At 29.5% G+C, this 26,919-nt stretch overlaps 2 protein-coding genes across 2 annotated transcripts in view; both read left to right on the top strand.

Annotated features, from left to right (window-relative positions):
- Positions 1 to 15,014, top strand: part of LOC147808226 (proton-coupled folate transporter-like) — a 23,874-nt gene extending 8,860 nt beyond the window's left edge. The window contains exon 5 of the mRNA XM_016048193.4: positions 14,874 to 15,014. Within this exon, the coding sequence (XP_015903679.3) occupies positions 14,874 to 14,925 (52 nt within the window). The 3' untranslated portion in view covers positions 14,926 to 15,014. The remainder of the gene's footprint in view (positions 1 to 14,873) is intronic.
- LOC107436458 (putative peptidoglycan muropeptide transporter SLC46) lies at positions 14,956 to 26,919 on the top strand. The gene is made up of 5 exons (XM_087166218.1): positions 14,956 to 15,922; positions 17,191 to 17,430; positions 21,525 to 21,608; positions 25,258 to 25,414; positions 26,735 to 26,919. Exons 1-5 carry the CDS (start codon positions 14,956 to 14,958, stop codon positions 26,799 to 26,801), a joined length of 1,515 nt encoding a protein of 504 aa, XP_087022344.1. The 3' UTR covers positions 26,802 to 26,919.

Genomic DNA, 26,919 nt, shown 5'->3' with positions numbered 1-26,919 from the left:
CTTAGTTAATCAGCACACTAGCTATATAATCAGCAAAATAACTGATTTTTACTCTTTAGCTTTAACATACATACTTTTTTTAAATCCTTGCTAAAAATGAAGTTAAAATTAACTCATAAAAATCAAAATTAAAAGTTAAGTCTGCGAATCATCACTATTGAGGAAGATATTAAAAACATCGAAAGCAGTTTGATGGCAGACGAAATTGGAAGACAAAATTGCTTTCTAATAATCACCTCTATAGTTTTCTCAGAGAATTAAAAAAACATTTTGATGTTTTTACATAACCTTTCTCAAAAATAATGCCAGATTTTAACAATGTGTTCCCCCCCCCCCCGCTTAAAAATTAATTTGTGACAAATATACTGTATGCTGTTTTGTCTTCATTTCTATAGAAAAATAGTTTAAAAATTCTTGTTCGAAATTATAAAATAAAAACAATTACTCATAACAATTTCAAATTACAGGTTTCAGCACAAGCAATCAATGTTGGAATCAGATCAGTCTATTATGATCTAGTTCAAATTCGTAAATTAATTAGAGACTGATTTAGAGTCAGCGATTTTAAGATCTATTGGTTTGAATTGTCAAATAAATGTATTAGATTCGTGATTTGAATGACACAAATGTAATTTGATTCGAATACCTCCGATGATGCTTTTTTCTCAACAAACATATGCATATTTGTCAACACTTTAACATAACAACACTTTAACATAAGTACTTTTTACTTATTAAATTAGCAATAAAACAGAAGATACAATTATTATATCGAAACTCATCCTACAAATACAAGCGAAGAACTAAAATTTAAATGATTCGAAATCGGTATCGTTTTCCCTACAAGCAGCTCAGATTAAACAATAGAGAAAAATTGTTTTTAATGCTAAATCGTTGTCAATCCAGCTGTGATGACGTATTGCGTGACGTAGCTTTGAGGGCGTCTCCTTCCTCTCAGACTAACTTCTATGGCGGGGATATCCCTTGTTTACAATATTAGAAATCTCTTTCATCTCTTTTATTATTAACTGTTACGAACGGATAAATGAGTTCGTAGTTCCCATCTTACGTGCTCATTTGTGCCATGTAAGTATTATCTTTACTTAAAAAGTTATAACAATGTTTAAAAAGTAAGTAACAATGTGTTCGTTTTAAGAGTTCAGCTGTTAAAATTTTGTATTTCGATATGAAGGTTAGGAGGGAGGGAAAAGGAAACCTTGAGGGGCAACTATGACTTAGCTGTGACGTCATAACTACGTAAAGAATGTGTTTGAAAAATTAAGAGTAGTAATTTCTCCTCGCTCGTTTGTAAATGAATTGTCATTTCACTCTTCTGTTTTATTCGATCAGGAGTTAATAACAACTGTAAGGATGAACTTAACTGCTCTTTAATTTTAAATATAAAATTTGAGAGGCAGTTCTTGTGTCTTGTTCGCAAATAGAATTTTAGAACGTTAAAAGCTAGTGGTTTAGTTTTGGGGAAGGTTTGAGGGATAGAATCCCCTCCGAAATTATATATTACAATCATGTAGTAGTTGTTATTGACCATCATCTTCGAAACCATTTACTTCCCTGTTAAACGGTGCCAGACTGTCTGCTCGGGAAAAGTCCCGGAATATTTAATTGGCTTATTCTTTTCTTCTTAGAACTATCTAATTATAGTCGTCAGTCTTTGTTCTGCAACGCTGCGCGGCTCTCTGCTATTGATGTCGCTGTTATACTTATTTTCTTTCATCATTAAAATTTATTCATTATTAAAGTTTAATTGTTAAATTAATTATTGTCTTTTTTCTTTCCTTTGCTCCACAAATCACTATATATATATATATATTTATATAAGTTCAAAATGAAGATAAAATAAAGGAAAATTACAGACAAATTAAAAAAAGGGGGAAAAGAAAAATAATAATAAAAATAACAAAAACTGGAAAAAGAAATAATACTAAAAAAAAAAATTCGGAAAGAAAAGGATCAATTTTTTTAAAAATTCCGGAGAATAAAAGATATAATCTTTTCTTTAAAAAAATTAAAAAAAAAACTTATCCTTTTTTTTCGAATTTTTTTAAAATTTTTTATTATTATTATTTTTTTCAGTTTTTTGTTATTTTTATTATTACTTTTCTTTATCCCCCTTTTTTACTTTGTCTGTCATTTTCCTTTGTTTTATCTTTCTTTTTAACTTATTTTATGAGTTCTATTTACTTGCAGATTATGCGCAATAAATGAAACTTATTGTTTTTCTTAATTTTCTTCATGTTTTTTTCGTATTTATTTATTTTGCTGTATATATATATATATATATATATATATATATATATATATATATATATATATATATATATATATATATATATATATATATATATATTATTCAGGGTTTCAGATGACTAAGAACACACTCCTCGAACATACATTAAAACTACGCTAACCAGTATGAAATCACCAGAAGTTTGAGTTAACACGGATTATTATTTAGATTTAATTACCAATTATAAGTTACCAAATTATACAAGTGTGTTCTAAGTCATCTGAAACCCTGAATAATTTTCCAACTAATAATTGTTTTTTATGTTAATGACTGGCTTGAGTTTTCCAACTAATGACTGCATCTCTTGTCGTTTGTGCTAGGCAATATTGTATATTCCACTTTATTGTCGAAAATTATTGATATATGGCAATATTTTTTTACAATTTATTTTACAGTAATCAATATTTTCGCTATCCGAATAAGGTTCTCATAAGAAAATAAATAATAATAAGCTTTTTTTAATATTAATAATATGATATAACAAATAAATAATCATAAGCTTTTTTGCTACTGCAAACGTGGTTTGTTTTCTAAGTTTTCATATAACACAGGCCTGCGATGAAAAAAATACAAGGGGTCTGATTGCTGAACTTAATGTATTTTTTGGTGCTGAAATGGAAAATAATAATGAAAAATGTCCATCACGTCACGTTTTTTAGAAAAATTTAATTTCACTGGTATTTTTATGAACATTTATCATAAAAAAATTTTCATTTCTGAATTTCTTCCCTTCCTGACTGACCAGCATTCTACTTTTGCCAAATCTACAAAAGTACCCCTCTATCACTACTTCCTGTCACTGTCCCTCTCTCTGTAACAATCTCTCTCTACCAATAGCGTCGCGAGAATTATTATCTAGGTCCGCTGACCTCTCAGAAACACTGGCAAGCGTTATAGGGAGTCATTTTAAATTTTGCTTTTTTCTGTGCGTTTCGTGAAACATGGCTTTGTGTTCAAGACATTGTGAAAATTTCCCAGATGACTTTTGTTATACATGCGGCGAATATAGTGTAGTTAAAAATCGCATGAGGAGCATTACAGACTGTGTAAGAGAACTTTATCTCGCATATTTTGACATGAAACTCGGAGATCAGGACAAATCTTGGGCACCTCATAAAGTTTGTGTGCAGTGTCTCAATGATCTACGCTTATGACATCAAGGAAAGAAGACTGCTTTACGATTTGGAATTCCTATGATGGGGAGAGAGCCCCAAAACCACTTTGATGATTGTTATTTTTGTTCCTGCCATGTTCGTGGGTATAACCGAAAAAATCAAAGACTAATATCTAAACCAGGCTTTCGTCCTGAACGAAATAAAATATATCGACCACAGTTAGACCATTTGCGGTGATTTGAAAGTTATCTCCATGCTTCTTGGTTAATAAGGGAGATTTATAAAGTACCCATGTTTCATTTGTGAGTGGGACAGTCGTGACAAGACTCAACATTGGGTCAAAAAAGGAATGGTCGAAAAGACAAAATCTTGACCCAGGCACCAAGAACGTTATTCGAAACAGCTTAGTTGATCCGAAAAAAGTATTGTTACCTCCGCTACATATTAAATTAGGTGTAATGAAGCAGTCTGTCAAGGCTGTTCCAAAAGATGGCAATTGTTTCAAATACCTGTGCAAAAAGTTTTCAGGCTTATCCCAAGCAAAGTTGAAAGAAAGAATATTTGTTGGTCCAGATATCCGCAAACTCAGGAAGGATAAAGAATTTGAGACTAACATGACAGAAACGGAAAAAGAAGCGTGGGTTGCTTTCAAAGATGTCGTCAGTAAATTTCTGGCTAATTACAAGGATCCTGATTATAAGGAAGTTGTAATGAAAATGCTGGACAAATTTAAAACGTTGGGTTGCTCCATGAGTGTAAAAATGAATTTCCTTCACTCACATGTGGACTTTTCCCCTGAAAATTTAGGAGCAGTTAGCGAAGAACAAGGGAAAAGGTTCCATCAAGATATCAGAGATATTTAGCGTAAATATCAAGGAAGATGGGACATGAACATGTTCGCTGACTACTGTTGGATGATAGCTCGGGATAAACCTTAGATTAAGCATAAAAGAAGATCATCAAAAATAAGTTTCAGAGGAAAACGAGTATATACTTAAATAGAAACTTTTCTCTTTTGTTTTTGCTTGTTTTGTTTTTTGTTTCAAACTTTCATATACACATACACAATATTTGTTATTCTTGGTTAATCGTCAATTTTACGTAAGTTATCTCAATAAAAACAAATTAAAATGATATGTTGGTGATTTTCTTCTAGAAACTGATGTAAAAAGTTTGAACACAAAGAACTTATTGTTTTTCTTTTGATCAGAGGTGACTTCTGCGGCCTGGCGACAGTATTTTTTATTCATTTTAACCTATAAAAAATTAGCTGATAGCTCAAAAATCAATTTTCTTTCACAAGATTAAATTTTACATAGATCAAAATGAATGAAGAGAGCAGTTACTGGATAGTACATGCAAAATTATTTGAGAGAATTCCATTTCAAATAGGATTTTAGTAAAAACATTAATATCGATTTTATAAAAAATCCTGATGTGATTGGGGAAAATGAAGGTCATTTTCGAAATCAGCACATCAAATAACATATAAATCAACAATAACTTCTCTTGTATTTTTCAAAAAGTTCAATTTCACAGGCTTGTGTAATTTTCCAAGTCTTGCGCTAAGGATTAAGTTATTACTCTATGAATTAGCCAAATTTCAAAATTCTTAGCCAAAGGTTGATCTTAAAAAGAATTTAAAGACAGATTTTTTTGCCTTAGAAAACTTCAAATCAAAATACAAATTTACTTCAAATTGAATTATTTTATAAAATGCAAATTCAAATTAAGAGTAATTTTGGTGTTGAGGAAGGAGTGCTCTCTTATCGAATGCTCTCTTATCGTCTTTAAGGAAAAGAAATCGGAATAGGTTTGGGTTAAATTTTGATAACTTATTGAGCAGTAATATAAAGGTAAACCTGAAGCAACATATTGTCGATGATATTGTCGCGAGAAAGCATATATTCTGTAGGCTATATGCATCTTGCTACCGCTAAATCTGTTTTATTGACAATAACTGTAGGAAATAATTTCGTCACGCGATAGAGCATGGTCCGTCCGACAAAGAACGTGGTACTCAGTATTTTAGGATATTTTGTTTCATGCTTACATAATCTTTCTTGTTGCTACGCTAACATTATCTGGACTTAATATAATTCGAATTGGTTATGTGACATATCTCATGAAAATTACAGTAATCGAATGAAAAACCTTCTTCTTTGAGGTAGGAAAAATAATTCGCCAATACTTCCGCCAAAAAAAAGTAGTTTATATAATGTGTAATATATGTTTGATAAACGACGTTAACTTAATGTTGAAAGCAGCATTAAAAATTTTAAAATAACTTCTCAGAGAATTACATCTCCCTACTTTGAAAAATTATAGATGTTACTGAGTTTTTCTTTTTCCATCAGTGTATGATTTTTCTTAAAGTGTGCTATTGATTGCCCTTATACTTTATCACTATAAGTTTTTTCTCTTTTTAATTTTCTTTCAATTACAGAATGTCCACTATTTTTTTAATGTAATTGATACGTTGCTGTTGCCGCCAGCAAGAAATAAATTCAGCCTTTTTGCGAGGTTACGTTAGAAATTTAAATACAGTATAGATTAGAGAATTCCTTTACCCAGAACAGCTCCTTACAAAGTTAGTTTTTGATATTTTTTTATTATTAATTTAATAAAAATATTAAAAAAATTATATTATGGGAAAAAATTCGATTTTATTTAAATAAAGTTTTAAAGTAATCTGTTGAATAGATTTTATTTATAATTAAAACTCATCAATTTTAATTTAGGAATTATTATAGCATGTCGATTATTTCTCTCGTTAAAATTTGTTTTTGATGCAAAATATTTTGATGACATTAATCACATTAATTTACTTTCACGAATTTGAGTTATCTGCGTGACAGAAACTAAGCTTTTTGCCGCAGTTTTTAAATGATACGCTACATTTGAAACGTAAAATCGCTAATTAATATTAATAGTGCAATTAATAACTGCTAACTTACATTTGGGTATTTGCAACTAATTATATTGTTGTGTCTAATGTGCGGTTAATGTGTGTTAACGTTAGAGCTTTAAAGCTTGGGTTTATCTCACGCTGAATCAGTTTTCGCATCTAATTTAATTGGATACCTGCAAGCGACATTACGCGTGTGTGTCGATTCTGATTGACTGACCTATGCGTGACGTTGTTTGCAGGTATCCAATTACAATAACTTTATAAAATTATTTTGTATACTTAGTTACTATATGACAGAACGTTTTACTCATTGTTCTTATTTATCAAAGCTTTTCTTAATTTTTGTAAATTTTACATGATTAATAATTTTGTTAATATTTATATATTAATTTTTAATATTTTCAAGGACCAATCTTTTGTTTTATGATAATTAAATCAGAGTTTCAAATGGCAATAATACCTGCCTAATCAATACTTTTGCTACCATTTTGCCGAGTTTAATCAGATATGAAGATAATAAACATAACCTTTATACTTTCGGTTTTATTGAATATCTCTCTGTTGTATTTCTATTGTGTTTAAAAGATTTATTTCTTCTACAAAAACGTACATTTCTCCCTGGTCTTTATTCAAAGCTAAATTCTATATTTAATGCATGCAAAGTAAGTTGTAGTAAGTTGTTTGTCTTTACTTTTCTTAATTTTTTTTTAATTTGCAGATCTTAAGTAGTAATTCTTTTTAAAAATTTACAAGTGTTAAGTACTGACTTATGTGAATTTTATTTAAACTCTTCAAATGTTGACAATTAATTTATATGATTAAACACAGGGAAAAAGTTCTGGTAAAACAACTGTACTCTATGTTAATGATATTTCTTGTTAAAAAACGAACATAATTCTACTAATAAAAATTATAATTCTGGTAATTAAAATAAATTCGGTATGTAAATCGAACATTTGGTAATTTTCCTGTTAATATGGCAACGGTTTACTGCAAAATAAGGTCTTCAAAACTATAATTCTTATTATGGTACATTTAGTAAAAAATAAAAATATTAAAAATAAAAACCGAATAAATGATTTTTTTTATGCCGTGCTATAAGGAATCACGCTAAAATTTTACCACACTCATTAAATTTTATCATTAAAATCTATATTTTACCGTAGATTTCATCAAAATCTTTACCAAAACCTTTCGATAAAAATTATCTAGCTTTTTGCTGATCCCACAGAGCCAGAAACACGGTATATTTTTCTATATTCTAATAGTTTTGACTATACTTTTTTTTTCCTCAGTGTATACATTTTATTATTAAGTAGTTAAATACCTGTTCTTCGTACGGGTTGTCAAAAAAGTAAATAATTAATAAATATGCCTTAATCAACACTGCGAAAACATGCACAAAACTGAAAAACACATACCGACACATTGAAGCTAAAACGATTTCATTTTTTTATTGTTTGTTGTCCTTCCCGGTGGCTTTACGTTACTAGATAAAGGATAAGAAAAATGAAAGATTTACTATATTCAATATTATATGGCATAATGTTATTGCTTGAAATCAAGTTCCAGTTGTCAAAAATTACCATAATCAATTTTCTCTGGTACAGTGGGTGGTAAACCTATTATCACAGTACCTGTAGTTGGCATTTTGGTACCAGTATTAATATATTCAGTGCCCATTAAAAAGCACGAATTAACTCAATTTCACAAGTACCTATTGCTAAACTTAATTAGGCATCAGTGGCGTCATTAATAATAATAAGGCAATTTTTTATGGTTATAATATACTAGTAAATATATAATAAGTATCTTTTTACCATTTAGCTTTATAATACAAAACTTTTTTTTACTTCAATTTGTACCTTTTACCATAATTAGTTAAGCAGTTAGGTCCGTGGTGTCTTCAGGCGTAATTTTACCAAGGCTCCGGTAATTACGGTACATACATATAAATATTCTGCTTAATTCATATTGATATATTTCACTAGTACCTATTACTAAAATTAATTAGCCATCATTAGCGTTATTAATAATAATAAGGCGATTTTTTATGGTTATAATATACGAATGAGTACCTTTTCACCATTTAGCTTTTTAATACAAAACTTTTTTTTACTTCAATTTGTACCTTTTACCATAATTAGTTAAGCAGTTAGGTCCGTGGTGTCTTCAGGCGTAATTTTACCAAGGTTCCGGTAATTACGGTACATACATATAAATATTCTGCTTAATTCATATTGATATATTTCACTAGTACCTATTACTAAAATTAATTAGCCATCATTAGCGTTATTAATAATAATAAGGCGATTTTTTATGGTTATAATATACGAATGAGTACCTTTTCACCATTTAGCTTTTTAATACAAAACTTTTTTTTACTTCAATTTGTACCTTTTACCATAATTAGTTAAGCAGTTAGGTCCGTGGTGTCTTCAGGCGTAATTTTACCAAGGTTCCGGTAATTACGGTACATACATATAAATATTCTGCTTAATTCATATTGATATATTTCACTAGTACCTATTACTAAAATTAATTAGCCATCATTAGCGTTATTAATAATAATAAGGCGATTTTTTATGGTTATAATATACGAATTCCTTTACCTTTTCACCATTTAGCTTTTTAATACAAAACTTTTTTTTACTTCAATTTGTACCTTTTACCATAATTAGTTAAGCAGTTAGGTCCGTGGTGTCTTCAGGCGTAATTTTACCAAGGCTCCGGTAATTACGGTACATACATATAAATATTCTGCTTAATTCATATTGATATATTTCACTAGTACCTATTACTAAAATTAATTAGCCATCATTAGCGTTATTAATAATAATAAGGCGATTTTTTATGGTTATAATATACGAATGAGTACCTTTTCACCATTTAGCTTTTTAATACAAAACTTTTTTTTACTTCAATTTGTACCTTTTACCATAATTAGTTAAGCAGTTAGGTCCGTGGTGTCTTCAGGCGTAATTTTACCAAGGCTCCGGTAATTACGGTACATACATATAAATATTCTGCTTAATTCATATTGATATATTTCACTAGTACCTATTACTAAAATTAATTAGCCATCATTGGCGTTATTAATAATAATAAGGCGATTTTTTATGGTTATAATATACGAATGAGTACCTTCTCACCATTTAGCTTTTTAATACGAAACTTTTTTTTAACTTCAATTTGTACCTATTACCATAATTAGTAAGCAGTTAGGTCCGTGGTGTCTTCAGGCGTATTTTTACCTAGGATCCGAATATTAAGGTACATACATATAAATATTCTGCTTAATTTATATTGATATTTTACTAGTACCTATTGCTAAAATTAATTAGCCATCATTAGCGTCATTAATAATAATAAGGCGATTTTTTATGGTTATAATAAACGAAGGAGTACCTTTTCACCATTTAGCTTTTTAATACTAAACCTTTTTTTATTTCAATTTGTACTTAATACCATAATTAGTTAAGCAGTTAGGTCCATCCTGTCTTCGGGCATATTTTTACCTAGCATCAGGTTAAGGTACATGCATGTAAATATTCTGCTTAATTTATATTGTTATATTTTGCAAACAACAAATAAGAGGCCGACACAGATATAATATTTAGAGCAGGTTGTTTTGTGATGGATCTATTTTAATACTGTAAAGTAGGAAAGGTGTCTAAAATTATTCAAATTTACGCAACAAAACATTTGTACAAGAAATTATTCGAGAGTATTCAAAAATATCGCTGTGTTTTTGGTATTATTTTCCCTTTGTAATTCTTTGTTAGTTCTAATCTGGTTATACACGACTGATTCATATTTATTTAGTGTTTTCTGATTGATCATGTGCTATCATTTTTGTGTCGACAGCTGTATGTCGCTGTTTCTATAGAACAGTTTTTTTTCTTCTCTCATTTGACTATTTAAGAAAAACACGGATCACCGCTTTTTCAGGACGTGTGTAAAATTTAAATAAACGTTTTACTTTCTGTTTGCTACATGCTATCAGTTTTTTTTTTAAACAGTTAGTTATTATTCTGATGATTTTCATGAAATTTTGAGCCGACGTTTGTTAATGAAGAGCATACAAAATTCTATTGTTAATAAGAAAAAGATTTATGGTACCTGGTCTGATGCGCGCCAACGAGATTATTAAAAGTAAGATAATTTTTAGATTTAAAATAAAATTAGTTTAGTTTTACTAGAAATTTTAGTTTAATTGACAATTTTTTTTAATTTTAATCTGTATTTTTTCCGAGGGAAATATTGTTCATTAGTCAGCGGTTTTCAAATGCTGTTCCGCGGAACCCTAGAGTTCCGTGGTAAAGGGTTCAGAGAGTTACAGTTAACTCTCAATAACTTAACAGTTTCAAGCATTTTTTAAAACTTTTTTGAAACCTGAAATAACATTTAGATTTCATCAATGATCATTATTTACTTTTATTTCGGTTGAATATTCAAAATTATTTTTAATAAAATAACAATAAAAAAATGAAATTATTTTTTTTAAATATAGTTTATTTATATATAGTTTATTTATATATAGTTTATTTATATATAGTTTATTTATATACAGTTTATTGAATAAATTTTGAAGAGCACATGCATTAGTGAAAAATCCCCATAGAATTTTCCATTGCGCTATTAAAATTAATATAAAATTACTGAATTCGTTACAGAAATGTGTTTTCTTAATTACATTTCCAACGTTTATTGCTGCTGTTTTTCGGTTCATTTTATTCATTATTTCAACATATGTATATGTGGCCGTGAATGCCAAAATCAAGAGAATGTCGACTTTCACTGGCGAATGTCAACAATCACCTAACCGCTATGGTGAATATCCGAAATATTTGTTATATCCGATTTGATATTAATTTATTCGTTGATATTATTATATTTATTCGATATTTTAATATTTACTGAGGATAGATTAGGAGAAACATCAGTATTTGGAGTACCGGTTAAATGCATATTGAGCAGTGGTACTAGACCTTAAACAGGGGTCTGTTAAGAAAAAATTTGGGTCCGTTAACGGACCCTTCACAAAATATCTTTTCATTAAAACGGACCCTTCACAAAATAATTTATCTTTAAATCGGCCCCTTCACAAATTTGTTTGTTTTCATAATTGTTTTGTTAATCGAATAAACCCTTCCCAGGGGAACTACGTTTTGTCTTCAGCAGATTCTTCTTCCTTTATTCGTCCGAAATGAATATTCTGCGTTCAGCAGTATAGGCTGAATACCAAATATCTGTATGTCGCATCTCTAATTTAATATCAGCAATTGCTGCTTATTTTTTAAAATAAATTTTTTTATTATAATTTTACAGTGTTGAGCATAGTCTTGTAAGTCTTTACAATCCAAAAACTCATTGAAAAAGTTTTTTGCAATAACAGGACCCTATTTGCACAAATTCACAAAAGCACGACCCTGGTTGAAAGAATATGACTTAACGTTTATTTTATATTCACAAATTACGAGAAATTTTTTCACAATTTTACAAAAACGCACCTTTCACAAAATGTCTGGACAGACCCCTACCTTAAAGAAACATTGATGAACGGCATACCGGGTAGTGGCACTGAACTTTAAAAAAACATTGATGTCGGGCATACCGGGCAAATGTACATCGGGCAGTGGCACTTAACTAGACCTAGTATATAGTTCGGACATTTATCAAAGCGACTATGTGATTGTCAACATTCACAGGTGGAAGTCAACAATCACCGATTTTGGTTGTTCATAGTAACATTTATACACCACAAACAAATTCATAACTGGACTGGATTCAGTTCCAGGACTGCGAATTCAACTGTTGGGCTTAAAATTTGAAATTATTAATGATAAAACGTTGAAAAATACCATCTTTATTTGTAAATTAAAATAATCCTTTATTGGTTAATGTGTTTACAATTGTCACCAGTCGTTCTACAACTGATTGTATTTAATGATTTTTTTGCATTAATTTTAATGGTTGAATTCAGTGATAATGCAAGAGGTATATTTTATAATGGTTTTTCTGCTCGATTCGGCTGCTCAGAATACATCTAGTTTATAATAAACTGCTATTAACTGCTCATAAATTGTTTTCCATTTTTAATAATTATTTAGGCAAACAAAAACTTGTTTCATAATAAGAATATAAATTTAATGAGTGTTAGACGACCAAATTTTTTTTCCAGAATTATTTTAAAGTAAAAAAAAATGTGGGAAATTAACACTATGTTATGTCTAAATGTATATTTTTAAAACAAAAGTAATGCTCTTTAAGGAAATAAAATAATTGCACATTAGTTATATTTTTCTATGTTTTAATGGTTATTTTGGCTGACAAAATCTTGTTCCAAAATTAGAATTGAAAACTTAATACGTTTTAAACAAGCAAAAAAATTTTTAAAATATTTTATTTATTATTATTTTTTTAAATAGTGTATTGAATGCAGAATGCGGATAATGTGCAATAATATTGCCGTCCTTAACATAAAAATAGAAATACACTTTTATAAAAACGAAGAGAACTCAATAGAATGTTGATCTTTTAATCATATTCGAAGTTTTCTATTTTTATAAGAAATTATTTAGTAAGACAAAATTTCTTTCATAATTAAATGTAAAATTTAATGAGTTTAAGGCTACGACAAATTTCTAACGACGAATGCGGATAACGAACGAGAATATTGACGTTCAAGAATAAGTTTGCATAGCTGCTTCAATAAATAATATTATTTTTTTCCTTTTCGAAAATTTCAGTCTTTGTTGAAATCTTTAAGGCATTTTTATGGAGTACTTACGTTATGTGTTATGTCTAAATGTATGTAAGCAATTTTGACTTTTAATAATATAATGTTTTTATGTTTTGCTTTTTTAATTACACAACGTTGCTTCCTGAAATTAACAAATATTTGCTTTATGTAATTAGCATTGTTTCTAAGACCAAATTATTTTCTTTATATTTCTGTGCTTATATTTACATATCTTAAGCTGAGAAAAATGTTGTGGTCAAAACTACGTAAAATTTACCGTGTTTCTGGTTATATGGTAACATCAAAAAGCTCGATAATTTTTACTGAAGCGCTTTGGTAATGATTTTGGTAAGGTTAACAATAAAATATGGTTCTATAACGTGATAAAATTTGATAAATGTTATAAAATTTGTAATTTCTTCTTGATATCTTATAGCATTTTATAAAAACTATTTATTAGGATAAATTTACTTTTTTGTTTTGTAAACTTTACCAAATGTCTGGTAATAAGAGCTATAACTTTGAAAATCAGAATCTCCGGAAAACCATTAAAGTATGAAGAGAAAAATTGCTAAATGAAAGGTTTAAATACCGTATATTTTGGTATTACTCACTAGAATTATTATTATTGTTTTTATTTTTAAAAGAAATGTCATTACAGTACAGTACTTTTAGCAGAATTTTTTCTCCCCTCATATACAAATAAAATGTAATAGATTAGGTATAAATATTTGCATATAGCTTTTCCTTTTTGCCGAAAGATTGTTAACTATACAACTGACTATACAATGTATTGATATCTGAAAGCATATTTTCTAATTGTGTAAATCTTTTTCATTAATATCAACAGCATTTATTAATGAAACGTAATTATTTATTAATAATAAGTGTATATAGTTACTTATATTACTTATATATCGTATAGTTACTTATGTTTGTGTAAATTTGAAATCAATGATATGTTGTATGCTCAAGATTTGAAATTTTTTTGATACCAAAATATAAGTATATACTGTATTTAATTTCATTAATTTATAGAAAAATTGATATTTACAAATTAATATTTTGTACTTTTGTATTCTCTCCTTTATATGATTAATTTGTACTTGATGTCTTATACTTTGAATAGTATTTTTTAAACATCACTTTACTTTACACTTTATTGTCTGCCTCAGTTTCTCAATATTTAAATTGTTTGCTAATTTTTTCCCTTATACTCCCCAAGTTTGCTAATTCTATTAAAATAGATCAAACTTACTATTCTAAAACACTCTTACGTTTTTAAATAACTCAAATTCTAAAGCATTTTAAGAGCTTGTAGCAACATAATGTTAGGACCATTTGTAAAGTTATTATGGTAAGTTTTTTTATTTATACATTTTTATGCGCAATTTCTAAATTGTGAAAGAACTTTAGTATTACTAGAAAATCTCCAAGAAACTGGGTTTACATTAACTTCTATAGTAACGTTGCTGCATTAAACTTAGTAAACATTGCACAGACATGTATTTACGGGAATCATTCTACTAGAAATTTGTGTCCCTTAAAGGATAATTCACTAAATTCTTTATTGTTTTAACGCATCTTTTCAAAATAGTTTATCGTAAACTAGTTTATTGTATCTTTGTTGCAATATTTTATTACAAAAACAGTTTCTTCATGAAATTTATCTTATTTTTTTTTAAATGGAATCTTGTCTTTATTTTATAACTTTGAAATCACAACATCTTGAAAAATGTTTTTTTTTTTCGAGATTTTTGATTGCATTTTTTTTATTTTTTGTTTAACTTTTAGGCATATTTTGTGTGTGAAGCAACCAGAATTACCGTTTCCTAAAACTGCTTAAAAAGACGAGTCTACTGATTCATAAACAAGCATGGGAAAATGTGACAGTGTCGAGAATTCCCATGAAAAACTCTCTGAAAATAACCGTTCATTGAACAATGGAGAAGACTTGACACACTATGGCAGTACAGATCAACAAACACTCATACCCCCTGCAAATGCAAAGCACGTCAAATACTGCAGAATCCTTTCTTCATTACGAATTGAACCTGTCATGTTTTTGTTCATGTTTTCATTCATATTGAACACAACCTGTTTAACAAACTTAATGATGGACAAAGGTTGTTTGTACTATTTAAACTATTCTAAACACATTTGTGATAACCTACACAACAAGACATTCAAAAACGAAAGTGATAACGTAGAGATACTAGCTAACACATACAATCTGTACCTAAACATGCTAGCTCCTATAGGAGCATTTGTTGTGATATTCTTAGCACCCTGGAGTGACAAGCATGGTCGAAATCCTCTTCTGATATCTGCTTTGACTGGGTTTCTCCTGAATGATATCGGAATAATATTATGCACCGTTTACTTTGACTCTCCTTTATATTTCATACTCATTTCAAACTTGCCGACCCAAATCAGTGGGGGATTCATCAGTGTCATGACTTGTATTTACAGTCACGTATCGGAAGTATCCACTACAGAATTGAGGTCGATGAAGTACACCTCATTGCAAATATCGTTCGGATTGGCAGTGACTCTCGGTGCTTTAGTTGGTGGACAGTTGTATAATTTCTTTGGCTACAAGTGTGTTTTCTCTACGATGGCGGTCGGTCACGTATGTGCCATTCTTTGGGTCGTCTTATTTGTTCCCGAGACACGTGGACTTGATGTTCGGGTGAGTTTGAGAAGGAAAATAAGAGACTTGACGATATCCCAAAATTTCACGGATGGCTTAAGAACTTGTATAAAGTTTCGTGAGAATCACGGTCGCTTTCAGTTGTGGCTTCTTTTGTTGTCAAGCTGTACTATAGCCTTAACATACGAAGGTAAGCTTTGAAGTACTTCTTTCTTAAATTCTTATGTTGATTTTGCATTTACAAAGTATGTGTATTTTTCCTAGAAGCAAAATAATTTGGGCCTTCATTGGGCCAATATTCATGAATCTTGGTTGCGTAAGGGTTTAAAGGGCCTTTATTTTTCGATACTGGCCCTATCCACCAGCTATTTTACAGCCACTTTGCAACCAGGACTGGATTACCCATTAGGCCAGACTAGGCCATGGCCTGAGGCCCTCAATGATTAGGGGCCCCCTTAAAATGGATTTTTTGAAAATGAATTTTAAAAAATTAAGAAAAACAATGATTTTTTAAATTTTTTAAAAATGTTATGATTATTTTTTTAGTTCTAATTAATAAAATAAAGTAAAATTTAATTTATTATTATTTATTTTAATTTTAAATATGCTTTCTTAAATGAAAAGATATATAAATACTTTTATATTTGAATAAATAAAAAATATATGAGAAAAAAATTTAATCTAAGGGTCCCAAAAATTTGAATGGTTTAGGGCCCCGCGTACGCTTAATCCGGCCCTGTTTAACCAATTGCAACTTTACAACCATAGAATTGTCAGATTCACTTGATATTTTATATCCATTATTTAGCCAATGTAGGCCCTATATAGGTTATTTTAGGAGCAATAATAAAAAATCTAGACATGCCAATATTGGTCTATTGATGCGTCTTCCTATAGGACCCATATCTAGCCAGTTTTGAACCCAACTGGGACCAAGGTAAAATTGTTGCTAAGGTTACTTATGATTGCAAAATTTGCTTGTGGTTTCTAATAGAGCCCCTGAATTAGACCCTGAATTATGATAGTATAGGAGCCTTAGTTTCTAAATATCTTAACGGTATGACGTTCAGATTTATTTTACCACTAAAATAAATGAAATCAAAACTGTTTTAATCTGTATTTATATGATTTTTACATGAAATATGAATAAGCTATCTTTAACTATAAATCAATTGAATTTTGTATTTGTTTTATTTTGATGTCCTTGTTTACCAAAAAAAAATTGCTCTCAATAACTGCAAGAGTGTATAGTTGTCCTAATGTTAGTAGATGGCAATGACACTCTTTTTTATTTTATTACTGTCGTTGAACAGCCGATTACTAATTACGATTACTAATGTTCAATTACGTAGCCTTGTAACTATGAACCCAATCCAGAAGAAAATAATAAAAAAAATTATGAAAAGAAAATAATAAAAAAATTAAGAAAATAATAAATTTTTCTTTCTTTCTTTCTAGTTTACACTAACATTGCTTATGTATACACTCATCATATGTATAAATGGAATCCAACCATTTATTCTGAATATTGGGCAGCCTTTAGTTTTACAGAAATGATTGTCTTCCTGGTTTGCTCATCTGTTTTTATTAAAGTATTTAAATTTAGTGATCCTCTCATCGGCATCATAGGATCGGTGTCAATCATCGGCAAAAATGTATTTTTGGCATTCGCATATGAGCTCTGGCTGTTTTATATCAGTAAGTAGTGCAATTTACTCTTTGAACTTTGTTTTGAAATTTTATAACTGTGTAGTGAAAAAAAGAGATAATATAATTTGTGTTCTAATGATTGGATTTTCACAAACCAAGTGCAAATCTTAGTGGTACAAACGGATGGTATCAGTTAAGATAAAGAAACTATAAATTAAATTATAGAATCAGACACGCAAATGTACATTTTCTGAATATGCATACCTTACCTTCGATGGATTCGGATTCGTCACACTCGAAATAGCCGCAATCTGGGAAATGTGGTCCTAACAACTTAGACAAAAAAATGGTCGAAAGTTTGGATACTAATGTTAATTAATTACATTATTTGGACGCCCGGTGGCTGAGCGGTAGCGCTTCGCGCTGTCGTACTACAGGTCCCTGATTCGATCCTCGGAACGGGCAAGGCTGACTCAGCCTTTCATCCCTTCAGTGGGTCGATAAATGAGTACCAAGCACGCTTGGGAACTAAACACTGGAGGTTCCGCGTTCGGCTGACCACCTGACCGGAACATCTGCTCCTGCACCTCAGAGCCCAAGGTCAAGAAAACTGAGATGGGCACAGTAGGCCTTGGCCCTCTATGGGCTGTCGCGCCGCTGAGTTTAGTTTAGTAATTACATTATTTGTGTGTTTAGCCATATCAAGGAAGTTGTGTTTTAAAACTTTTATTCCTTGAAAATTTATTGATCTCCTTCAAATTTCAGAATTTGTCATTTAAAAATACGTAAAAAGGTGAAGAAATGTAAGCTTTAAAAATTCATATGTTTTTAGCTTCTTATAATAAATACTAAAAACTTATAAATAATTATTATTCTCATGAAGTTCTCTTTAGATAAACACGTTTTTCAATCGGATGCGAAAAGCTTTCGTTCGTTTCATTAGTTTTGTAGGTAATAGTCAAGTAAGCAGAAAGTAAAATTACTACAAATATACTAATTATTTTTTGTTAATTATTGATTAAGTTATAAAATAAGGCACAGAACGTACTTTCTTTAAATAACCATAAACACATCATCATTACTTTTTTTACAACGGATTTGAATTTTTACCCTAGATAACATTGAACTCAGAACGTTTTGCGAATTTGAGATGTTCCAGCTTCGTTCATCTGTTGCTGTGTCTTCATAACTAGTAAACTTTGTTGTTTGAGTAAACTAGTTTGTTGTAAACTAGTTTGAGTTGTGGGACGGTGATAAGCGCGGCTCTATATTTGTTTCTTTCTTCGAGATGTGCTGTAATCGTCATCTAACAGTCGAATGTTTAGTTCCATCGAAATAAACATTGAAAATATTTAGAATATTGAAAAGCACACAGAAGATACAATTTAAATACGGCGAACATAAACAGAATTTCCATTTTCTGTTCTAAGAAACGATGAATGACAGAATACAAACTACTGAACTACTACTACAGATAGAATACTCCACAATATTTTGCAAATTACTGCAACAAGGCTATTTGTGGAGAGCAACATTTATAACACCCCCCTAGAGTGCAAACGATAATTTTCATCACGCTTCTATTTTTTAACTGAAATGAAATACTTTTTTTTGAAGTTACGCTAATTTGTTTGAAATATGAAATGTTAATAATGGAATATTATTTAATGAAATATCAAAATACTAGGAGGCTCCGCCCCCTGCTCGCTAACGCTCGCCAACCCCCGAGAATTTCTATGCAATCCTATGTGGTTCACGCCGTGAACCATGGCTCGCTGCGCTCGCTCGCCAATGAACACAATGTTCTAGCACAAAGACATAATATATTATCATCAAAGACATAGTATTGTACTTATGTAGAAGAATTCTACCAATGTTCTTATTGGCTTTTAAAAAAGTATATTAGCTATTTAGATTGTACATGGTGAAAAAATCAAAACATTAGCTAAATAAGAAACATATTAGCAAAATAAATTATCAAATATTGCTTCACTAATATTCTGCATTTTAAAGCGTGAAAATTCAATGCATAAATAAACACGAAATATAAAAAAATTCAATGCATTCAATACAAACACTTAAAACGTTTTTTAGACGTTTAGGTAGCTCCCAGTAGAAAAATATCAATTCAACAGCGGCCTTTTAAAGCATTTTCACTTCAATAATTAATTAATTCCTAATTGGGTATACTATAGCCTACGTCACAGGTTGTGTTATTCCTACTAAATTTAACCCATGAACGGCATTTTCTGCGAGCCTAACTTCAAGCCACAAATAAACAAACAAAGTGTTTGATCGTTTAAATAGCTGCTCGCCAGATTTTATTGCATTATAAAGAAAAGTAATTGATATTCGACTTTTGATTAATAATTGATTTATGTGGATAGTGGCATAGAATTTAGCATTGCGTCATGGTAAATGTTATTCCTACTAAGTGAAAGTAGTTGTGTTTTTTTATATTATACCCAATTGAGTTTAAATCAAATATTGTCATGTTTTTAGTGCATGAATCTGAATTGAACAACCTGATAATGATCACTCTGGTTATTGTTATCTGGTTGCTCACTACGTGCTCTTGCGCGCCGAATCCAATCAATTAAAAATGAAAACTGTTGCCAGCGCGAGAAAAGAAATATCATCGGTTTTATTGATACATACATGCATACGTACGAAAAAGCGTTTTATATAATACTAGGAGGCTCCGCCCCCTGCTCGCTAACGCTCGCCAACCCCCGAGAATTGCTACGCAATCCTATGTGGTTCACGCCGTGAACCATGGCTCGCTGCGCTCGCTCGCCAATGAACACAATGTTCTAGCACAAAGACATAATATATTATCATCAAAGACATAGTATTTTATCATCAAAGACACAGTATTGTACTTATGTAGAAGAATTCTACCAATGTTCTTATTGGCTTTTAAAAAAGTATATTAGCTATTTAGATTGTACATGGTGAAAAAATCAGAACATTAGCTAAATAAGAAACATATTAGCAAAATAAATTATCAAATATTACTTCACTAATATTCTGCATTTTAAAGCGTGAAAATTCAATGCATAAATAAACGCGAAATATAAAAAAATTCAATGCATTCAATACAAACACTTAAACGTTTTTTAGACGTTTAGGTAGCTCCCAGTAGAAAAATATCAATTCAACAGCGGCCTTTTAAAGCAGTCTCACTTCAATTAATTAATTAATTCCTAATTGAGTTTAAACTAAATATTGTCATGCTTTTAGCGCATGAATCTGAATTGAACAACCTGATAATGCTCACTCTGGTTATTGTTATCTGGTTGCTCACTACGTGCTCTTGCGCGCCGAATCCAATCAATTAAAAACGAAAACTGTTGCCAGCGCGAGAAAAGAAATATCATCGGTTTTATTGATACATACATACATACATACGTACGTATTAGCGTTTTATATAATAAGATAGAAGATAGATGCTTGTTTTTAATTCGTAGTTTAAAAGTTTAATGATTTGCTACATATTAACTCTGATTTAAATTTTGTTATCTAAGGTTAAATTATAAAAGTATAGTGGAGTAGCCTTAGTCTTGAGAATATAGTCTCAATAGTTAATTTTGGAGAAAGAAGAAGAGGAAGAAGAATGTTAATTTCACTTTTTACGTTTTTCGCCATATCAGGAAAAATATTGAAGCGAATCCAACATTTTTACAAATAATTATGAAATTCGATTGGATACGATACGAAATTGAATACGATCTTAAGATAAAAAAAATGATTCTTAATAATTATTTATTTATATTTTATTTAATATGTGATAAGTGGAGCTCCTTTATTTTCGTCGATGTGAACTAATGATAGCAATTATGGGGTTAAATATTTTGATTTTGACGGATTTATAAAAATATCATTAGATGTATGGTGTATGAATGAAGAAAAAAAAGTAATGTGAAGTACTGCAACGGAAAATCAAAACTGTTGTTTTAAAAATTGAATCCATATATATAGCAGAGGGATAAGAAATTACAATTTTTTTTTCTACTCAGTAAATATTTTCACAACTTAAATTTTTGTCTCAACATTGTTCCAAATTCCATCATATGTTTGTATCGATATGTATCAACTTCCTGTTAATCATTAAATTTATTATATTTTCGTAACATTTTTAGGCAATATTTTTGGCTTTTTAAATGGAATGGGCAATTTAGCTGTGAGGTCCCTAATATCAAAAATCGTACCGGAAAATGAACTGGGTAAGTTACTTTACAGTATTTTTTGCGTTTTGCTCAAATTATGAATTTTGAAGATTGTTAAAATTAAAAGAAATATTGTTAAAATTAAATAGCTAGAAACTTTTAACAAATATGTTTTTCAGATAGAGATTTTTGAAAATAATCATTTGTCTAAACTTTGAATAGATATTCTGGTGAAATATATTTTCGATAGAATGTTTTTGGTCAACTTGTTTAGTTTAATGTTGCTTTTATTATCTAAATTGTGTTTATTTTTTAAATCATTAATCTTCACTATTAATAAATGTTAGTTTATTTGTTTGGTATAATAATCGGTAATTGTAAATAATCATTATGGAATATTACCGAATACATATGATTAATGAGAAGCAATTTTTACAGTTTTATGAAGTTTGTCATAATAATTTTGCACTGAGATAAAAATTATGGTTAAAACTACTAGAATATGTCAAAATTTATTGTGTTTCTGGTTCTGTAGGAACACCAAAAAGCTCGATAATTTTTAACGAAGAGCTTTGTTAATGACTTTAAAATTAACAATAAAATATGGTTTTACGTTTGTTAGTAAATGTGAATAAATTTGTTAATTTTTTCATGATATCTCAGAGCGTGGCATAAAAATTATTTATTCGGTTTCACTTTATTTTTAGTTATGTATTTTTTCTTAATGGGCGGTAATAAGAACTATAATTTTGGAACTAGAAATTCCAGCAAACCGTTAACAGATATGAACGGTATATATATATATATATATATATATATTAATGAAACTTATCATTTAATAAAAAAAAGTAAATAAGTTTAACAGCGATATCATTGCCGGTGAGAGCCGTTGCAGGACGAAGAATGAATGCTTAATTAGATTGTTCTATGGAAAAGAGTTTAGAGTTATTATCAATACGGGACTTTTCCCGTCTGGACTTCGTGTCTCCATTTATCCGGTACTTTCCCTTCTGCACGGTCAAGCGACCTTTCATCCTTTCAATGAGGAAGTAGATGATGCAATTCGCTCAACTGATACACACACTTATATACTAATTATATCATTAAAATCAAGCTATATTCTTTGTTTTATGTATTATATGAATGAATTTAATGTTATTAGCTATTTTAGTTAAATTTTATTAAAAATGATCTGATAAAATACATATGGAAATTATTCTTTATAATTCAATGTTTTACCAGTTTGCTATTTGGCCTATTAATTTATCACATTAAGTATACTAAATCAATTTATCAATATGAGATAACTGATAATAGTAACCATTAATTTCGATTACTATGCACACTAACGAATTATTGTATGTGCTATTTGATCTATCACTTAAAATATTTAGTTTGAAACTTTTATTTTTTTCTTTAAGTTTTTTTAATGAAAAACCTTTTTTCACGATTTGATATCTGCTTGAAAATCGGATTTGCCACTGTCTGTTGTTTATCTGTTGTTTATTTGTTTACATAAAAATGATACTATACTTACTTTTATTTTATATTCCGAGCAATCTAATTTTTACAAAACCTTGAATAAGTTGTGAAATGTGTTTATGTTCCCGAGAGAAAATAAGATCTAATGTTTTGAGAAAAATTTGTTATCTCTCTCGCTGAGATAAGTTACATATTTGCTTTAATCATAAAATATATTTTGAAAAAAAAAGGAGTTTTTTTTTATTTAAAAGAAAGATAATTTACCAATTTCTCGAAGATTTTCAATTTAAAAAGTAAAAGAAAACTAAGCTCTATCTTTGTAACTAAAAACTATATTATTAGCTAAATAAAAAAAAAAATTACGAGTTTTTGTAATATTTAAATGCATTAACTTACTAAGTCTACTATCTTAGCTTATCATTTATTTAATGCGTGATAAATCTGACTATCTGTATTTAGGAACTTTTATGCTATTTATAGTTCTTAGTTACATACGTTTCTTTTTTACTCATTATCTTACGTACTTCGTCATAATTCAAACGTAAGAGATATTGAGATACATTGTTGCATTTTAAATGACTTATGAACAATAATAATTTAATATCTATCAATAACAATAGTTTGAACAGTTTTTTTTGTTGCGCTTATAGGAATGATTGATTCGGATGTAGGTATTTCAAATCTGAAATTAGTTTTGCTCCTAAAGCTACAGAGTTTTTTAATGGTCAAGTTATTTTTAAAAGACCTGTGTATGGAGTATTTTTTTTAAAAACAATATGTTTGGAGCAAAAAAAAAAAAAAAAAAAAAACGACAACTCGTTTCGTTATTTGTTCTTTGGTGCCTCTAAAAGGTAGGTTTATCAATATTCTTATCTTTACAAGACGCTATCTTCCACATGGTAGCAAGGCAAAGAATTTCTTCTAAAAGGAATTTCCCTGAACACCGTAGAGTATTCCTCAATAAACTGAGTACCAGAAAAGCTCATGCGTATGTAACTTAATTATGTATGTTGTGCTATAAAGGTAATGCAAAGTGCACAGAATATCCATTGTTATTATTCATAAACATAATCTGAATTTCATGTGATTAAAATATGGTATTTCAAATCTGAAATTAGTTTTGCTCCTAAAGCTACAGAGTTTTTTAATGACATTTTTAGTCGATTTTTTTTTTGTAAATATGTACAGATTTGAAAACGCTATATGTAATAAGGGAGGAGCACAAAAAACGAAGCGTCAAACTTCTAGTGGAGTTAGAACACATCATCGGGATTTAATTTGCTTAGGAACCAATGCCTGGTAATTTCCGGGGGCTGAAAGCGCGCTTCCCTATTATGACATTATTCAGAAGAACACGAAAAAACGGATTATAATAGAGAAGAACCCCTAGCGGCGTATAACGACATTTTCGGGTATGGACTTTAAATCAATAATTTTATTATGTGCTTACGATGAACCCTAGCTCTGCTAGAAATTTTTCGCAGCAGTTATGTCATTCCCTGTTATATATAACGTTTTTAAATTTGCACATTCCGACAGAAAATAGACTAAAAATGTCATTTAAGAAAATCTGGAGAGAGAAACCGATTGAAGATTTGAAATCTGCGATACGAGAGTATCTGAGATTTGTTAAAAAAATCTCCTGCAACGGAAAAAAAATTGTTCCCCAGTGTAATCTAATACTTCATCTTACATACATGTGTCTTAACATTACCAACTCTTCCCTACCCCCAAAAATAACATTCATTATTTAAAATAAGGTCAAGTTATTTTTAAAAGACCTGTGTATGGAGTATTTTTTTAAAAACAATATGTTTGGGGCAAAAAAAACAACAAAAAAAACTACAACTCGTTTCGTTATTTGTTCTTTGGTGCCTCTAAAAGGTAGGTTTATCAATATTCTTATCTTTACAAGACGCTATCTTCCACATGGTAGCAAGGCAAAGAATTTCTTCTAAAAGGAATTTCCCTGAACACCGTAGAGTATTCCTCAATAAACTGAGTACCAGAAAAGCTCATGCGTATGTAACTTAATTATGTATGTTGTGCTATAAAGGTAATGCAAAGTGCACAGAATATCCATTGTTATTATTCATAAACATAATCTGAATTTCATGTGATTTAAAATATAATTTTTTAACGGTAATATTTTTAGGCTACTTAATGTGTGTACATTTTTTGGTATATTTTTTGTGAAAGTTGACCATAAAATTTCTTTTTGCAGGACGAGTCTTTTCATTTTTGGCAACATGTGAATCAATCGTGCCTTTATTGGGAAGTCTTGTAATCGCCAAAATTTTTAATGCTACTATTAAAATCTTTCCAGGAGCATGTTATCTTTCTGCAACAATTTTCTTACTACTTCCTTTAGGAACTTTCTTGTGAGTATATTATAATAGTTTTAGCAAGGTTTTAGCTTCATGGGTTTAGTAGAAAATATTTATCATTCCATCGTTTTGGTGCATTATAATTTATTGGGAATATAATGTATACTTTTGCCACTCTTTCATCTACACTGATTCTGCTATTGTCAAATTGACTGAAAATTTAAATCCAGTGATTAGTAATCGTGATTAAAATTTGAATTATATTAGTTTTAAAAAATTAACTTAAATTAATTAATAAAAATTAATTAAACGGTTGGTACAGCTACTCAAATTGCTCCAGAACGAAATTTATGCTCCATACCGCTCTAAAATACTGTTTTCCCTTTAAAATTCCTCCAAAGCTGTAATAAATTTCATTGAGCAAAAAAACACTAATTTGAGCGAATTTGGATCTAAATTTGAAAATCAGTTTTATTGCTCCAAAACCACAACCAATTTTCGTTTTTCCCCTAAATGTGGATAAAATGCATAGTTAAGTGCAAAAAACAAATGGAAGTGGTCGATAAAAATAATTGTAAAACGTAAAATTACTATGGAATCAGGCGGGTCAAAACATAGCAAGGTGGATGTTAAGTCTGCTTTATCTGAAAGTTCTCTTGTTGGTTATGTTGTGGGGTTGTCAGCTCAGGCGCTGTCCATGTCGTCTGATCAGGGTCAGAATTATGTTTTATTCCCATTACGGCCGTTAAAAGATAGGGCCATAAAAAACGAAACTAGGTGCTTCTTCATGATTGGGTGATGTGTGTGATTGAAGTGCTAGGGACAATAAAATAATAAATCAAGTTTAAAATAATAAATCTTTTTTTAAAAGCTATCATAGTAAAAAACACTTAATACCCACCCGTAGACAATTACATAGTGCGGTCCCATTTAGGGTGAATTTCGTACACTAGTAAAATATCAATCTGGAAATAATGATAAGGGACAGTTAAAGCATACGCTTATATGGAACAAAAAAAAAACCTTGAATGTATGCTTCAAAAACGTTTTTTCTAATGATGGAAAAAAATTATTCAACATTGTAGAAATGTTGAAAAGATTTGAAACCATAAGTTTGGAATATTTGTTTATTATATTTTAATTTGCAGTTATTAGCATCATTGCAATAAAAACGTTAAACATATGTTTCAAACACATTTTTATCCATGAACAGAAACATTCAATGTTGCAGAAACGTTAAAGATGTATGGAATATTTTTATTTATCCATTATGTTTTGAAATGTTCACATCATTATAAAGTTTCGTGTCAAAAATGTTCTCGACTATTTTTATACGTAACTGTGTCTTAATTCCATTTTTTTTCTTATTTTCAGATATCAATTCAAAAAGGAAAGGAGCAATTTGCCAAAACATGAAACTTTTTCTGATAAAGAATTTTAGTTGTCCCGTATTTAACTTTTTATTTCTGTGTTATTTTTGTATTCATATACTTTATAGCTTATTTACACTTTCATTTGTTAATTCAGCTTTTTTATTAATAATAAAAGTTGTACATTTT

The sequence above is a fragment of the Parasteatoda tepidariorum genome, chromosome 6, assembly GCF_982258835.1.
Source record: "Parasteatoda tepidariorum strain Cologne lab strain chromosome 6, Ptep-v5.0, whole genome shotgun sequence".
Lineage (NCBI taxonomy): Eukaryota > Metazoa > Arthropoda > Arachnida > Araneae > Theridiidae > Parasteatoda > Parasteatoda tepidariorum.
The sequence above is the reverse complement of the archived record's forward strand: the minus strand, read 5'-3'. Positions and strand labels throughout refer to the sequence as shown.